A 15,982-nucleotide genomic window follows, 5' to 3' on the forward strand; every position below is an offset into this window, starting at 1 on the left:
AAATCGAAAGGAAACAGGGATTTTTTAAACAAAATTGATAGTTTCATGTCGCACAGTTTCACTTGAGCCAGACGAAAGGAAAGTGAAGAAAATTGAAGAAAGTTGTAGTTTTCATAAAATTATGGGAGCTGGTTATGATTATATTGTTGCATTGTTCTGCAACATTCGTTTCGGAACAAGAGAGTTTTGAGATTTTAATGATGAATGTCTGCATTTGCATGACAATAAAACCTGAAGTGTTTCAGTGGTGAAATGTTTCGAAAATGCGTCAGCTACAGGAAGAGGATCTTACAAAAACGTTGTACTTCAGTATATACAATATTTATTTCATTAATGTTCTTACATAACAAAGTACAAACATTATAATAATAATACTATATTATTACATCAAGAGTAAAGACTAAACCTCTATATCTGTTATGTACAAGTACCTAGTCGTCAAATATAACCGCGTAATAATGACCGCTCATTTCCACATTAACATTTGGTAATTTTTCTATTACATAAGGCACAATTCTCAAAGTCGAAATATAAATAGTGTACTACAGTAAAATCTAGAATTACCAAGGTCGCAATGGGCGCGTTGCGAACGGCCTTGAAAGGAATGACAATGAACCAAGCCAAGACAATGACGAAAGTTATGCAGATCAGCAACGAAGCCACCCAGTGCAAGAGTGAAAAGCAACACCTCGCGATGTTAAAAAATCGCGCATGCAAACTGAGTATTGCATAATTTGGGCGTGACCGTGTTTATCGTGGATATCGCAGCACTTTCACTAACATGACAAGTAGAGGTTACACTTGCCTCACGCTGATCAGTCCAATGATTCTAGTCTTTTGAAACACCTATACTAACTAAAACTGGATATTGTGTCCTCTGAGGAACGCATCGATCTGACCATTTGCCAAGGGTTGATCCACGGAGGGCTGGATGTAGTACACCGGCTGTGACTGCACAGACTGCCTCTGAGGCTCCTGTTGTGACTGCTGTTGTTGCTGTAGTCTTGCTCTCTGCTGTGCGTACAACTGTGCCGAATTTTGGAACTGTAACCCAGCTTGCTGCTGTTGATAGCTTTCTTGAGTTGGCGTAGGCCTTACGTGCGCATAAAGAGGACTCTGCCTTTGTAGCTGTTGCAAATTGAGCACCTGTCTTTGTGGCTGATGCACGTACGGCTGGATACGTTGGCTTAACGAAATGTCACCTTCAGTCTGAGGAAGGGTCTGATACAACTGTGTGTTGTACTGACCAGAAGATGGATCAAAGATTAAAGCCGACGAATAAACCGGGTTGGTTCCTGTCGCTGGTGATGTTGTAGCTGGTTTATTTGTCTTAGCTACCGTAGCTGAAGTCTTTGGCGTAGGTGTTGGAGCAAGAATATTATTTTCTTGTTGGAATTTCTGGAATTCCGCGTCAAAATCGAGACTGCCTCTTGACGGGATAGCGGTACTAGACGGCGAGGACAACTGCTTCGTCGTATACAACAAAGAAGGTCTTGGAGTTACCGCAACTTGGAGAAGTTGAGGTCTGTACGTCGTAGCTGGAAGCTGCGTCCTCGTCGACGGAGTCGGTGAGGCAGGTCGTGGCGTAATATTAATACTCTGTTTATGCAAAAGCAAAGAAGTTGGAGTTGTGGCGGAAAGAATCTGAGGTCTCTGATAAACCTGGGCTTCTTCAGTTGCTGTTTGCTGGACGTACTGTGGACGCGATATGTATTGTGGGCGTCGAACGGGCTGTAACAAAATCGGGTAATTTATTGCAAAACATTGTAAGAATTGCTACCTGTTGTGGTTTCAGCACTTGCTCAGGTTCCGGTTGTTCTTCCTCGCTTTGGTCGTAGTTATTCTGGAACAAAGTTACTGCAGGTTTTGGCGCAATAGTTACAGGTCGGATGGGTCGAATTGGTCGTATTGGGTAATTAGCTGGTACATTTTCGGGTTCGTTTTCTCGTTCTGGTTCGGCTTCTGGTTCTTCTTTCGGAGCGTTGGGATCACAGGGATTTCCCGACACGTACGTGAACTCTCTTTTGTTGCCATCAGGGTCGATGTAGCCGTATTTGCCTCTGACAACGCAATCAGTACCTCGCGTTTCCTCCTTAAAACTTCCATCAGCTGCTTCGTACCCGAATGTGAAAGAACCGTCATCGTTCACTTTGTTGTAGTTTCTGATTGTTTGAATAGGAGGCGTTTTAGGTGTGTCTTTGGCTCTAAGAGCAGCTAGAGATTTACGCGAGGATGGCAGGTAATTGTCTTGACTGCTTCTCGAGGCAGCTGTGGGTTGGCCATAGAGACCATTATATTGATCGGCTGTAGATACTAAAACCACTCGTTGGCGTGGCTGTGGTTCTTCTTCCTCATCCTGTGGTTCGGCGGCGTAGTATTGAATGGTTTCTTCTTCGTCGGGTTCATGTACAGGTTGCACTCGAACTCTTCGAGCTTCGGTTTGACTCAAGAAAATAGCTCCGCACAAGAGGAGCGGTAGCCACTAAAATTAGAAGAAGAATAATTAATAACTTAGTAGACGTAGGACGGTTTGATATTGAGAAAATGGCTTGTCATTTGAGCTGTGTTCCTGTTTCCTTATGAATCTTTTATTATCGTTTGCGGAGGTGACTCCGTCTGCGTCTTATGCGTCGTTTCAAGGAGAAGGTGTGTTGCGTTGTAACACATGGAAGGATTTAATGCGGATAGTCAAGACTAAAGCACTCGTTGTTGTAATAACATCACGAATCAGATCGAGTGACTTTTTGAGAAAATAAATGGTTGGTTGAGGGTACATTTCATGCGACGTAGGAGTTGGGCGTGGTGATTTGCTATATTCAAACGATAGTGTGTTTGTTCAAAGAAACGTGAACAGCCCACAGTCTTCGATTTTGAAACGATAACCCACTGATTTACTGTCACTGATTTATGACCAGCTCGTGCCTAATTTTGCTGTTTACTTAATGGTACATTTGAACTTTATTGTATTGTAAAACTTATATGGTGTCACGTAGTTGCACCATGCAACCTAGTAAACTCAACAAAAATTAGATAACTCATATAACCCACATAATTCTTATTGATAATAATGTAGCATCGATAACTAAAAGATTAAATTTAATAGAATTAGTTTTTTGGAAAATATGAATATATACATCTTTAATAAAAAATATGTAAATGTGCCTGTTTTGTTAATAGATGATCAATTTCAGGGTCTGGTAATAAATTTAACGCGACAGATGATAATACTAATAGGTCGACATTTGAAGAATGCGGAAAAGGTGGTGAGCAGAAAAATCTTGTCATTTTTTTGCACGAGTGTGTTCTTCTTTTATTTTTACATAATGTGCGTTATTGTATTATTCTTGGGAAATAATGAGGAGAAAATTAGCTCGTTTTTTATAACAGATTAGAAATCTCTGTGGTAAGCTTCGTGGAACTAATAAACTACATTATATAAAGTAATTAATAGAATAAAACAATAAGTCACGAATTCAAATAGGCGAAGAGATGGTAATAAAACATTTTTACTTTTTTTAGCAATCAAAGTAGTTCACGTAACCTCCCACACGTTATTTTCTAATCCAAAGTGCAAACTTCAAATTAGTTCAAAGACACAACCTTAGTTTGAAAAAAACTAGTTTTTATGGTGAATTATTACTTTTATAATAATTATATTTAGTTTCGGGAAAAGCGATGCAATTTAGCACCACCGACAGGCAAAATTTCGTACCGGCAAGGTTAGTGCAATCATTTGGCATCCTCGTAAAGTTCAAATTTCTCACTTTTGATTGCTTTATTAATTTTGTGCAATAACTTGGAATTCAGTGCCAGAAATTCGACACTCTTCAGCCATAAACGCACCTTTTTCTAATGCGTCTTATATAATTAATTGCTACCGAGATTACTCCTTCTTATGCAAAAATGTGTTTAGATGAATAAACATGTGAAATAATTCTGTATTGAAACTGGTTTAAAAGCCATGGAACTGCGAATCACCAGGTGAAGGACATTTATGAAAGGCGTGGACGGCCGTTATTCATCTACTGTTTCCAAAACGGATTACGTGGATAGATCCAAGGCAAAACTACTAAGACGCTGTTTATTGCCAGATATATTGCAACATATTTAATAGACAACACGGATTGAACCGGAATTTAGACCGGCATCCGGAATCGCTGCCGAAACATGCGCTTGGTTACATCTAATAGTGCAACAGTGTTAATGAAATCAAAAAGTAAGGACGCTTCTGGTCACTTTATGCAAAAAATAGAGAGAATGTCCAGTGAATGCAGTTATTATTGAAAATGTTGAGAAACAATGCTTATCTTGAAAAACTATCTTAAAAAGGAGATCGTTACGCTTAAGGTATAATTAGCATGAAGATCGAGGCTTAAACTATAATTATAGCGGGGTTATTAAGAGGCTCTTTGAGGATTTTGAAAAATACATGTAGCATTTAGAACAGATAAATGTAACACCTCAAAATCGCCATTATATCGAACATTAATTTTTATCTTCTCAACTATTTCTCAAACTGTCTTAAAATTAGCCACGTCGTTAACCTATTTGTTTTAGAGATTTTTCCCACTGAGACCAGATATTACTGGCGAATGTATCGACATGTTTTACTTTGTTTGTTAACTCGTAATGGCATTGCCACATTTTCAATTTTCATAATGGTGCATTATAAATTAATTTGTTAATTATTGGAAATAATAAGAACGTATTAATGAATAGGTTGAAGTTCTTAATTATGCGGGATCTGTGAGCGGAAATTTGGTCAATTAAAAAGTGTGGGAAATGTCTGTTTTTTCAAACTGGCAATGATGTCGTCAAAGCTTGTAATGTAACTACTTTAATGAAGAAATTACTCTAGTACCATTTTAAAGCAAATTGGTAGAACACGTTCCAGTTGCCTCAAAAGGCAACAAACAGTAAAAAAGTGCAACACTATTCACCAATTCAGAAACCGCGGCACAACCAAAATTTTGCAATGAAATTATCGAGTTTAACCGATTTAAGCTGTGTCGTGAGAACATGTGCCATTAGTCCTTATTGTTTCAACTGTACAGATCGAACTACTGACCTTTGATGGTGCAATCTAATTATGCAACTTTCATAAACTTTGTTTGTGCAGTGCAGCTTCTGGAACCCTTCCCGCACACATGCATTTAATAAAATCAGAACAAAACGATTTTTGGTCGAATGAATGTCGAAAAACCTGCTGATATTTGAGTAAAATAGGGTAGAAGACGAGTCATAAATTCAAATCGTTGCAGTAAAAGGAGATTGCACATCTTTGTCACCATGAAACTGATAACTGGGACTATATTTCTTTCACTGTTGTTACAAAGGTCACAAATCAGTTTTTGTATACTCGGTGGGTAGTGATTGAAGAAATAGTGAGTTTAGTGCCCCAAATACGAAAATTGTTGCAACAAATTTTTCAATGGCTTGCAGGTTAAAAATTGCATCATTGAATCCTCTGATGACAGGTGGTTATGGTTACTACTCTAGATGTTCACATTAAATGAAGCAATTTTATTTCTTCATGTTTCTTAAATGATTTTATCACCTTTGCCAGAAGCTAGAGGTTTATTTATGTAATGGATTGACACGGTTCTCATAACTGTCAATAGTGAAAAATTAGTGGTTGCATTTAAACGGAAAAGATACATTGTAAACTTGACAGTAACCACGTCATTGAGTTTGTAATTATTGTAAAAACGTTTTGATTTGACGGTAAACAGTACATGACAATTATTTGCATAACTATAAATTTCGTAAATGATTTGCAGCAACAATATCGTTTTGCATTGTCGTGAGTATCCAGCTTGAGTTTCTTTGTATTTAGTCACTGTTGCAAATCTCGCAGCTCGTTAAAAAGAGTTTGTTGCAGGTGATTTTTTTTTCTGACGAGGTGATGTAAACCGGAATTTCTCATATGGAAATTTATATTTTTCTACATTTATGTGGCTAGTGAAAATAAAGTTTATCGACTTGTCAATCAGGCAGAAATGTTTATCTTTTCTGTAAAATATATTCGGTTGGTAGGCATTAAATAATAAGAATTAGCATAAATTAGAATAGTTATTTAATAAAGCTCGAGTCTAGCTTTTTTTTAATTGGTAAAATTAACACAGTTTTTTCAGGCATAACAATCAGCAGGTTTGATATAACGCAGTTCCTTAAATGAAACGGAACCAGAAGTGAAATGCTTTATTCTAGTAAATGGTTAATAATAGATGGGCTATCAACACCGTAACAAGAAATTCGTTAATTAATGAACCTTTCGTTACAAATATCGTATAATTATGATCATTAAGTGTGAAATACCGTGCTATGAAAGGCGAAAAACTTGATAAGTCTGATTAAGTCCTAATGAAAGCAATTTGTTTTAAGTTTGTAAGGAAATATTTAAGTCCTTTCTAAACATCAAAAAAATCAAAATGACCTACTTGCTTGCAACGTCTAGGAAGGTAGGAAGCAAATTTTACTTTCAAATAATCACCTGTAACAATTAAATTAATAATGGATTGTCGTTTCTTTCAAAACATTGATTCATCGGAATACAATGATTTGAATGCGATGATAAACGCTCGTGTTATAACAGTATCAATAATATTCCAGTCGACCTTGATATAGTAATTTTAAATGACTATAGATGAAGACCTGTTATTCTTATAGTCATCAGGTATCATACTTGTAAATTTTTGTTTTTTTTTTATTTAATTTAATTTTGTTATCTACACGATTTGTTTTTTCGTTTATGGAAAGCAGCCGTAACCTTGACATTACTAAGATTAGTTAAGAACAATACATTTAAGAATGAATGTAAATTATCGCTTTCACTGTTGCTTTATAGCTTTGTCGCAGCTAGTGGACAACTGAAAAAAGTAGTCAAATGTACATTTTTTACTAGCCTTAAGTAGTAAATTAAATACTTATTCAAATTAAAAAAAAAACACTAAAATTTTATAGATACGATTTCTATAAATATTTAAAACGTATTAAAACTTTTGAACTAATCCCACAATAAAATCTACAATTAATCTTTTTGGAATGTTAAAGTTGATATTTCTTGCTGATATTCTGCAATGGAAACAGCATTTACACGTAGAGTAACATGTTTTCAGTTTCAAGTAAAGTTAACATTGACATATTTGTTATAAATTAATAAATCACAAGTCGAAGAGTTATATAACCAACTCGAAATTATTTTACCTTGGAGACCTTCGGAAGCAAGAATTTTATGGCGGTCAAATTAATTTTACATTTATATGAGACTAATTAAATGTATGTAATTTAATCAGATTTAATTCTTCAGTGTTTAAAGAATATTATCTTAGCCGTTTAAGGTTAAAACTTTCATTTTTAGCAACAAGCATCTTTGTTTTTAAGACTAAGTCGATTATTGTTTTAAAAATGTGAGTATATTCTTGCACAACAAGTAGGAAAGAACTAAGCAGGATTGTGAATTACACACAATGGAATTACAAAATTATCTTCTTTAGGTAAATCACTAAATAAACAATAGGTGTGGGTTGGTTTACAAATCTTAGACAGATACATGGTATTAAAACGACAAACCTTGACTAAAATTTAAAAGTCAATGTAATAAAATTTGTAAATTTTGGATATCATAAATAAACTTTAGCCAATTTTACAATAGGCTGCAATTAATGAAACTAATTAGAAAAACTACAAGCGTCTCTAATAAAGGGTGAAAGTTTGTATTACAAAGGTACAATTATTTTTCTGCTTGTTTGAACGAATTTTTGCTTGGCAATAGATAAATACACTCATTGTATCACGAACTGAAAGTAAAAGTAATTTAGAAGATTGCATGGTCACGTCTATGTTTTGTCTACAAGACTATTAGTTATCATTATCAACAACTAGTTATCTATGAACCTGTTAGCCGTAATTAATAGTTTTGATAAAATTAATTACTAGGATTCACACTCTCTTCCCATTTCACGAAATTTATGTTGAAATTAAAAATTATTGCTGATATTTATGCGAAATGTTTCCATTTCTCTAATAAATGTAGAAACTTTGACAGTTATATGCGGTCATTAATACCGATTAATGACCCACGATTTATGATGAATGACTACCAAATATCGCGGCATTATTGCACAATAACTTTACACAATAATTTTAATAAAAATATCTAGTTTCAGTGCATGTAGATAAATACAGATCCTTCACTTATAAAACAAAATTTATGTACATAAACACAGATCTTTCAACTGAAAAATTTTTTCAGAATCACTCATTCAAACGCAAAATAAAATCATTCAGTGAAAAACACTATCTTATTGTCAAATAAAACTTTATATAACACAGTAAACTATAAAAATGAATTAGATATAATAGTAGGTGGGGTTAAGTGAATTGTTCCAACTTTCTTAATTTTGAAATTATACGCTAACAAAATAACACTCAATTTTCGAAAAAAACCTTAATTATTTCTACCAATTCGAGCGTAAATACAACCGAATGACTTGTATGTACCGATTTTTTTCAAAATAAAAAAAAAGTAGTTGCACTTGATACTTACAGAGACTCGAAGCCGCATTCTGGTAAAGCTCTAAATCCAAACTGCACTGAACTGAAAGTAAACGTAATCACGTTCTCGTGAATGAAACCACTGAAACCGTTCAACAGTGAGAGTTAACAGTAATAATGTCTTCAGGTAGAGTGGAGCACTTGTCTTTATAACTTACGCTGGTTAAAGGGGGGCAGGAATCTATTAGTATTATTGAAGTAAGTATACATGACCAAGTAACCGTTGTATTTGCCAATTATTTTGGAATTGTTTATGTCATTGTGTGAATATTAATACCTTTGAAATTTTCATTTATGTCTATCTGTACAATGTTGTTTAGATGCTGTAATTTTCCATTGTATCCGAAGAACAAATCGCTAAAATGCATATAGTACATGCAACTGTGAGAGAAAAATGTGAGAAATTTAGTATTCATTGTGGGCTTAATGATAGGGTTTTGCAGTGTCATTTGTTGGTGTTTTGTAACTGCGAGGGTCAAAAATGTCTAGACGTGTATCAGTGCTTGTCCCCCTTTTTGGTAGTTGATAATACATACATAAATAGTTCGGTATAAAAAACCGGACTAAAGTTTATTTTTGTGGGAAGCTTCCACTAGACCACTTTCTTTACGCTTTGGGGCACTGTAATTTACTCATTAGTACTACCGTTTGAGTAAAGTACCGGCACATTTTTATTATTATTATTTTTTATATTTATTATATATTATACATAATTGAATTTATTTATCGAACAAATTTTCCTTACTCATTATTTTTGATTTTAAGAATAGATCAATAAAAGTCAGTATTTGACCTTTAAACCTCATTTCGGGATCCCAGAAAAAAAAAGAATCCTTGTTTTACAGTTACTTCAATTAATTACAAGAGCGCCAACAGCTACAAATATTTTCAGATCGTTTAACCAGCATGACTTGAGATTTTAGTGCGGTAATATTTATTACTGTATGCTAAACCAAATTATGTAAGAAAGAATGCATTGTAACATATTTGGTTTTAAGAAAGAAGGTATTGTTCTTCGAAGAACTGTAATTTTTTATATATTTCAATACAAAAGAGATTGGTTTTTAACAAAATTTTAGTCATTGATATATCTATGACTCGGGAGAATTAAAGTGATTTTTTATTTTTGTTTGAGGAATCTAGCTTTTTATGGAGATTTAAAAGTACAACACGGATTCATAAACCACAAGTGCACGAATGTCTTATTCTATAAAATTTAAGTAACATTTACTATAGTGAATTTTGGAAAGATGTCATCTCATTGTTGGTGGGGATAATTAGACAAATTTTAGTTAGCGTTTTAGCATCTACCATATTCCTAACATGCGTATAAAATTCTACGACAATCGGTCCAGTAGCTTCGGAGATTATTTGTCTACTAAAAATTGACATAGATAGACGACAGACAAACGGAAACGCTAGATCTTTTTTTTGTACTCTTGGGGTCATGAAACGTCGAGAAAGCTTGAAGGTAACGTTACACTCGGAGAATAAGGACAAATTTCATACACCGTCCGACACGTTGGGCATGGGATAGTCGTGTAAATTTTTTAACTCAGTAGTATGTTATACACATATTTTGTATATTTTATTCAAAATATGATCATGATCATATCTCAACCTAACTCTTATGTTCTATAATTTTATATAGTTTTCACCTGAGAAAAATTGGTCTATAGTTATTTTGAAAGAACTTCTTCTCTCGCCCCTGAAGTACATCTTCTTCGGATAATTATAATATTTAATTTTGGAAATTTTATTTCAATTTTTGATGATAAACTCTATAAATTAAAATAAATATATGTGTGGAGTATTAAGTGGGATTTATAAACTCGCTGTTGACGTTGAAGTTCCCGTTGCAGTTGTTGTTCTAGCTGACGTTGATTTTATAGCTGAAAATTGCCGTTGTGAATAACTTTGATGTTCAACTTTTGTCGTATTTAAAGGTGTTGTAACAGAAAAATGGAGGATTTAAGTTGATTACTACAAAAATGTTAGACGTGTTTTAAGTTCCTTATTGTCGAAGTAAGTCTACACATATTAAGAAAAAAAGGCAAAATGTAGCCCCGCCCACCCGCCCTATCTCAATTGTGATGATTTTTTTTATTCGTCGTGAGCCAAATTGGGCGGAGCTTAATTGTGAAATTCTTATTTCCCTACGAGAAATTAAAAACATGTTTTTGAGTATCGTGTTGTTCAATGAATACTATATATATTAAAAAAAAATTAAAGGCAAAAATTAAGCTCCACCCATACCTTCCCTGATCTAAATAATAATGAAGTTTTCATTCGTTGGCAGACCTAGGGGTAGAGCCTAATTGCAAAATCCTTACAAAAATTTACCATTTTAAACGTGTTTTAGGTTTCTAAGAATAAAAAAAATCATCATAATTGAGATGGGGTGGGTGGGCGGGGGTACTATTTTGCCTTTTTTTCTTAATATACATTATATTTTTTTAACAACACGATACTCAAAAACATGTATATAATTTCTTGTAAAAAAATAAATACTTTGCAGTTAAGCTTCGCTCCCTTGGGTCTCGGTGAATAAAAAAAATCATCACAATTGAGACAGGGCGGGTGGGCGGGCTTACATTTTGCCTTCTTGTTTTAATATGTATAGACTTCTTTTCACAACAAGAAACTTAAAACATGTTTAAAATGAAAAATTTATTTAAGGAAATATCGATTTTGCAATTAGGCTCCGCCCCATAATAATTGCAAAATCCCTATTTCCTTGCAAAAATGAACCAATTTAACCATGTTTTAAGTTTCTTGTTGTGAAAAGATGGCTATGTACCTATATTAAGAAAAAAAAAGCAAAATAGAAGCCCCGCCCATCCGCCCTATCTCAATTCTGATGATTTTTTTTTATTCGCCGTGAACCGAGGGGCGGAGCTTAGTTGTAAAATCCTTATTTTTCTACGAGAAATTACCATGTGAAATATGTTCTTAAGTAATCGTGTTATACAAAGAAAACTAAATGTATTAATTAAAAAAGAAAACCAAAAGAGAAGCCCCTCCCATCCGTCTCGATCTCAATCGTGATGAATTTTTGATTCATTGTCAGACCGATGGGCGGATTCTAAATGCAAAATCGATGCTTTCCTTCAAAAAATTACTATTTTAAACATATTTTACCTTTCTTGTTGTGAAAAGAAAAGTATACTAAACGTATTAAGAAAAAACGGCAAAATGTAAGCCCTTGTAGTTATAATACCCAATCTTTTTTTTTGAGGTGAGTGGCAATAAATGTTGTCGAGAACTATCTTTAACAATACTGACAGAAAGCTACAGTGTAGAAAATGATGGCAGCTATTTAAAATGTACGAGTTCCGGTGAACAGATGATAATTAAAAGGGCTTTATATTAGTGGATCTCATTATCTCTATCAAAATTTGATTTTCGTGAAATTAATGCTGTCAACCAGAAAAATGCCCCCCCCCCCATACATAACTTCCACTGTTTATGTTTATTATATTTATACACAGAAAGAGTTCTTCTATTAAGCAGGTACATAATTATCATATTATTTTTAAATATATGCCGGTGCAACATGACTGTATTCTCAATTGATCAATAAAAAAAATCGAAATGTGGGATGGAGATTGAACCCAAGGTCTTACCAGACACAGAAGGATTAAATAATAAAAATTATGATAATACTAAAGAAAATCGAGGCACATTCATAAACCAGAAGTACAAAAGAATAAATTTTGGTTAACGTTTTATGATGTACACGATATTCATAATATGCATCTAAAATTCAACAACAATCGGTCCAGTTGTTTTGGAGATTATCTGTTTAATAACGATCAACACAGACGACAGGCAGGCAGATGGAAACAGGAGATCTATTGTTTCATACTCTAAGGGCCATGAAACATCGAGGGCCATGAAAATAATCATTCGCCGGATGGACCTTATTACAATGCTTTTTTGGCTTACGTTCGGGAACTAAAAGATAATGTAGATATAACTGAAGTATTTAGATTTGTGCTTTAAACATAAACCGAGTAAATGAAATATAGGAATACGTTTCTTAAATTTTCAGGTTATGTTAAGTATGCTTAAACAGTTTAGATGATGTAAAAAGAAAACAGAATTTGTGAAGGCGAATTTTAGAATAATTACTGCCATGCATTTTTTGTAATATAGCAAAAATACTCTTCACATAATATGTAACTATTTTGAAAATTGTAAGTTTGCATTAACAAATTTCAAAACAAAAAAAAAAACACAAAACTGTAATAAATGGGGCAATAGAACGAATAGCTAAATTAAGATTCTAAAATAATTCGAAACGTTGTCACAACAAAATGTGTAAAAACAAGAAAATATATAACATGTAGTGCAACAAATGTCTGAAACATAGTCAAACATGATCAAAAACAACGTTAATTTAATCTGTCTGTTTTTTGTACTTTGTGGTGCCCTTGTTGGAAATCTAGAGAATAATAAAAATATGATCAAAGATAGCAATGGATTTTTGAAGATTTGCCTTTGATAGAATTTTTGTCTTGTCAGATTAGCCTTAATTTGAACATTTGGGTTGAATATGCAACGATCGAAGACAAACTTTCAAAAAGCCATCGTTGTTTTTGATCGTGTTTTTTATTAGTGTTCGTTTGGTATTAGCTACTAATTGTGGGTTGAGTAACAACCAAATAAATTTCATGCCTTCACTAATGTATTTTGATAAGTTGATGTATGTATGCTTTCGGTTGTACCTTCAAGAAGAATACTGAGCTTTTGATTTATGTCACTAAATAATGTTTGCAGAAAGTGTATATTACTCCGATTAATTATTTGGTTTTTATTTTGTCGTTTATTGAAATTTAATAAAAAAATTTCAGACTCTACCATAATTAAGCATTTTTTTACAGAAACAAATTCTGTGTGGTGTATAAGAATGCACCTACAGTTTATTTCAAATACTCTGCCTTCCTAAAAAAAATCTCTAATGTAAATAAAATAACTACTTGACTTTCTACAGTGGAAAATATTTTAAAATTATGTACAAAAATAATGTAAATTTTCATTTGGTAAATTATGTAGACATTAAGTAACCGTTATTTATTTTATTGGCATTGTTATGAATGTTATTATGTTTAATTATGTTGATAAAATTAAAACCGCACACGAAGCAAAATTTATTCACTCTTTTAAAAAGAAAACATCTTATAAAACACTATTTTAATTTTTTAGTTTTTTATTCGATAATTTTTTAATTTAATTAATTAGTATAAATTAAGAACTTCCGGTTTATTTTTGTGTGATTTATATGTTACAGTTATTTTTTCTTGTGAATAGAAACCATCCACATCAGAATAATTATACATAGCCATAATACATCTACATACAAGAAGTGTGTTTCTTGTACGTGTAAGATTACAAAGGTCTCAACATGATTACCGTAGCTACACGCTAACATGCTATTATGTCTCGTGTGTTAACCTAATTAGTCAATTATCTAATTTGAAGCATAATTATGTAAATAAATTTTTACACAACACTTGTCGATATATAAACAACAACTAAAATAAAAACAGGAAAAACAGTTCACACGAAGGGAACCACGACTTCTACATGCCATCGTACCACTTTCCAGTGAAATTGTACAAGTTTTCTTGATTTAGGTGGATGCACTTGCTCATTAATTACAAGAGATAACTTTTCCTAAGCATGTTCGTGGCAGTTTTCTATAACAATGTCTACACACAAAAGAATTTCATAACGACCTTATTACCGTTTGAAACTAATTGTTAGACACGTCAATAAAACGTGATTACTTTTATTAGGAAACATAAAGAATGTAAAATTGGATACTTAGATATGCACAAACGCCTCCGAATTATTTTCTGGCTCTGGCCTGATTCCAAATTAATGAAAAATCGCAGCAATAAAATAAATAGAGCAGGTAATTATGGGTCGCCAAAGCCTGCACTAAAACAATTAGGGAATAAAACGTTCGGAATTCTTTCCAGTTCGTAATTAAGCAACAAGTTCACTGCACTGAAGTTTCATTTCTGTTGAATAAATTTAACGTGTGCATGGTAGTACTAACAAAAAGCAATGGCAATGATCCGAATTGTTCAATTCTCTCGAATCGCAGGAATATCAATTAGTTTTGAGATGATTGCAAAAGAAAATTTAACAATCTATAATTAAGAAACATGTTGACACATAAGATTTGTGATTCGTAATAACTTCACTTTGTTTTCGTATCCTGTCAGTGTTCCCATGGTCTTACTCTAAATTCCAGCAGGATCAAGGCTAAAACACACTGGTTACCGTTTGAACGCTTAATATTAAGTAATCTACAGACAAATAAATTGTGACTACCTCACAGATCATTATTCATCTTAATTACTTTCTTCCTCCCAATATCCTTGCATCAAGAGATTATGCAAATGGATTTTGCAAAAAAGGCTTTTATCCTCCCAATACTGGAAGACTTTAATGTGAATGCTCTCACGATATTATTAAACATCTTCATTTCAGAGTAATTAATTTTAACAAGTTGTAAAAATGAGAAAGATTGTCTTTATACCGGTGCCGGCAAAAATTTTCGTCGGGGAATTGATGGCAAGCTGTTATTTGCGACAGTTAGAAGCAGTTGAGCAACATTTTTAAGTAGTTTGTTATAAGAAAACAAGAGTTGTATGCTAATTTACTAGTTATTATGATAAAAGTGTTTAGGATCTTTAGATAGCAGCTAGTTCATTGAGTGTGATCCATCACTGCCGGAAAATCGTTTTCATATGTTTTTCAGCATTTAAACTACTTACTAATGTATTTGTTTGTTTTAAAAATGGATGATTATTTTCCCTTCTCGTTGACACACATTGTTGTTAATTTGATAATCTATTTATATCTAATTTTTGCGTTTTTGTGTAGCTAGATGGAGGTACGAATATATGTATATATAGATTTTTCATTTTGTTTGACGTACCGTGGTAACGGTAGTTCATACAGCCGATGGTTGCTTTAATGTTTTCTGAAAGTTTTATGGGAGTACGGAACAATAGATCCCGTCTGTCAGTCCGTCTGTCTGTCTGTCTGTATTGTACATATAATCTCTCGGTTGTTGTTAAATTTTATGTGTTACGAATAACATAACCAAAATTTGTTCGATCGTCCCCACCCACACTGTAATGACGTCATCTTAAACTTTGCTTAGTAAATGCGGTTTCAATTATATATAACAATATACTCCTGTATTTGTGCTGTATGAAGCGGCCTTATTTTTGTTTATTGTTATTTATTGTTTAAACCTTCTTATTTTTCTTCTTCTTCTTCTTTTTCTTCTTAGTTCAAATAGGCTAAACAAGGCCGACTCATACATCTGTGAGCTGGCACTTTTTCTTTGGAGAAAAAAGATTTGCCGTTCTATCATTGGCGGCGTTTCTAACTTTTTTGGTCA

General features: G+C 33.3%; 1 protein-coding gene across 1 annotated transcript; it reads right to left on the reverse strand.

Moving 5' to 3' along the window:
• Positions 1-305: 305 nt before the first annotated feature.
• On the reverse strand, positions 306-8,666 carry LOC135126931 (putative mediator of RNA polymerase II transcription subunit 12). The gene is made up of 3 exons (XM_064053171.1): positions 8,549-8,666; positions 1,781-2,482; positions 306-1,731 (listed from the first exon to the last, which is right to left on the reverse strand). The coding sequence occupies exons 1-3, from the start codon at positions 8,564-8,566 to the stop codon at positions 856-858; spliced, it is 1,596 nt and encodes a 531-aa protein (XP_063909241.1). The 5' UTR covers positions 8,567-8,666; the 3' UTR covers positions 306-855.
• Positions 8,667-15,982: the final 7,316 nt, after the last annotated feature.

The sequence above is a fragment of the Zophobas morio genome, unplaced genomic scaffold (assembly GCF_036711695.1).
Source record: "Zophobas morio isolate AGI-343-1 ecotype UQ-CSIRO unplaced genomic scaffold, CSIRO_AGI_Zmor_V1 ptg000011l, whole genome shotgun sequence".
Classification (NCBI taxonomy): Eukaryota; Metazoa; Arthropoda; class Insecta; order Coleoptera; family Tenebrionidae; genus Zophobas; species Zophobas morio.

Excerpts from the sequence above, each read along its gene's own strand:
- LOC135126931 (XM_064053171.1), bottom strand. Across the intron at positions 1,732-1,780 it reads AAGTGCTGAAACCACAACAG|CCCGTTCGACGCCCACAATA; the intron begins GTAGCAATTCTT and ends ATTTTGTTACAG.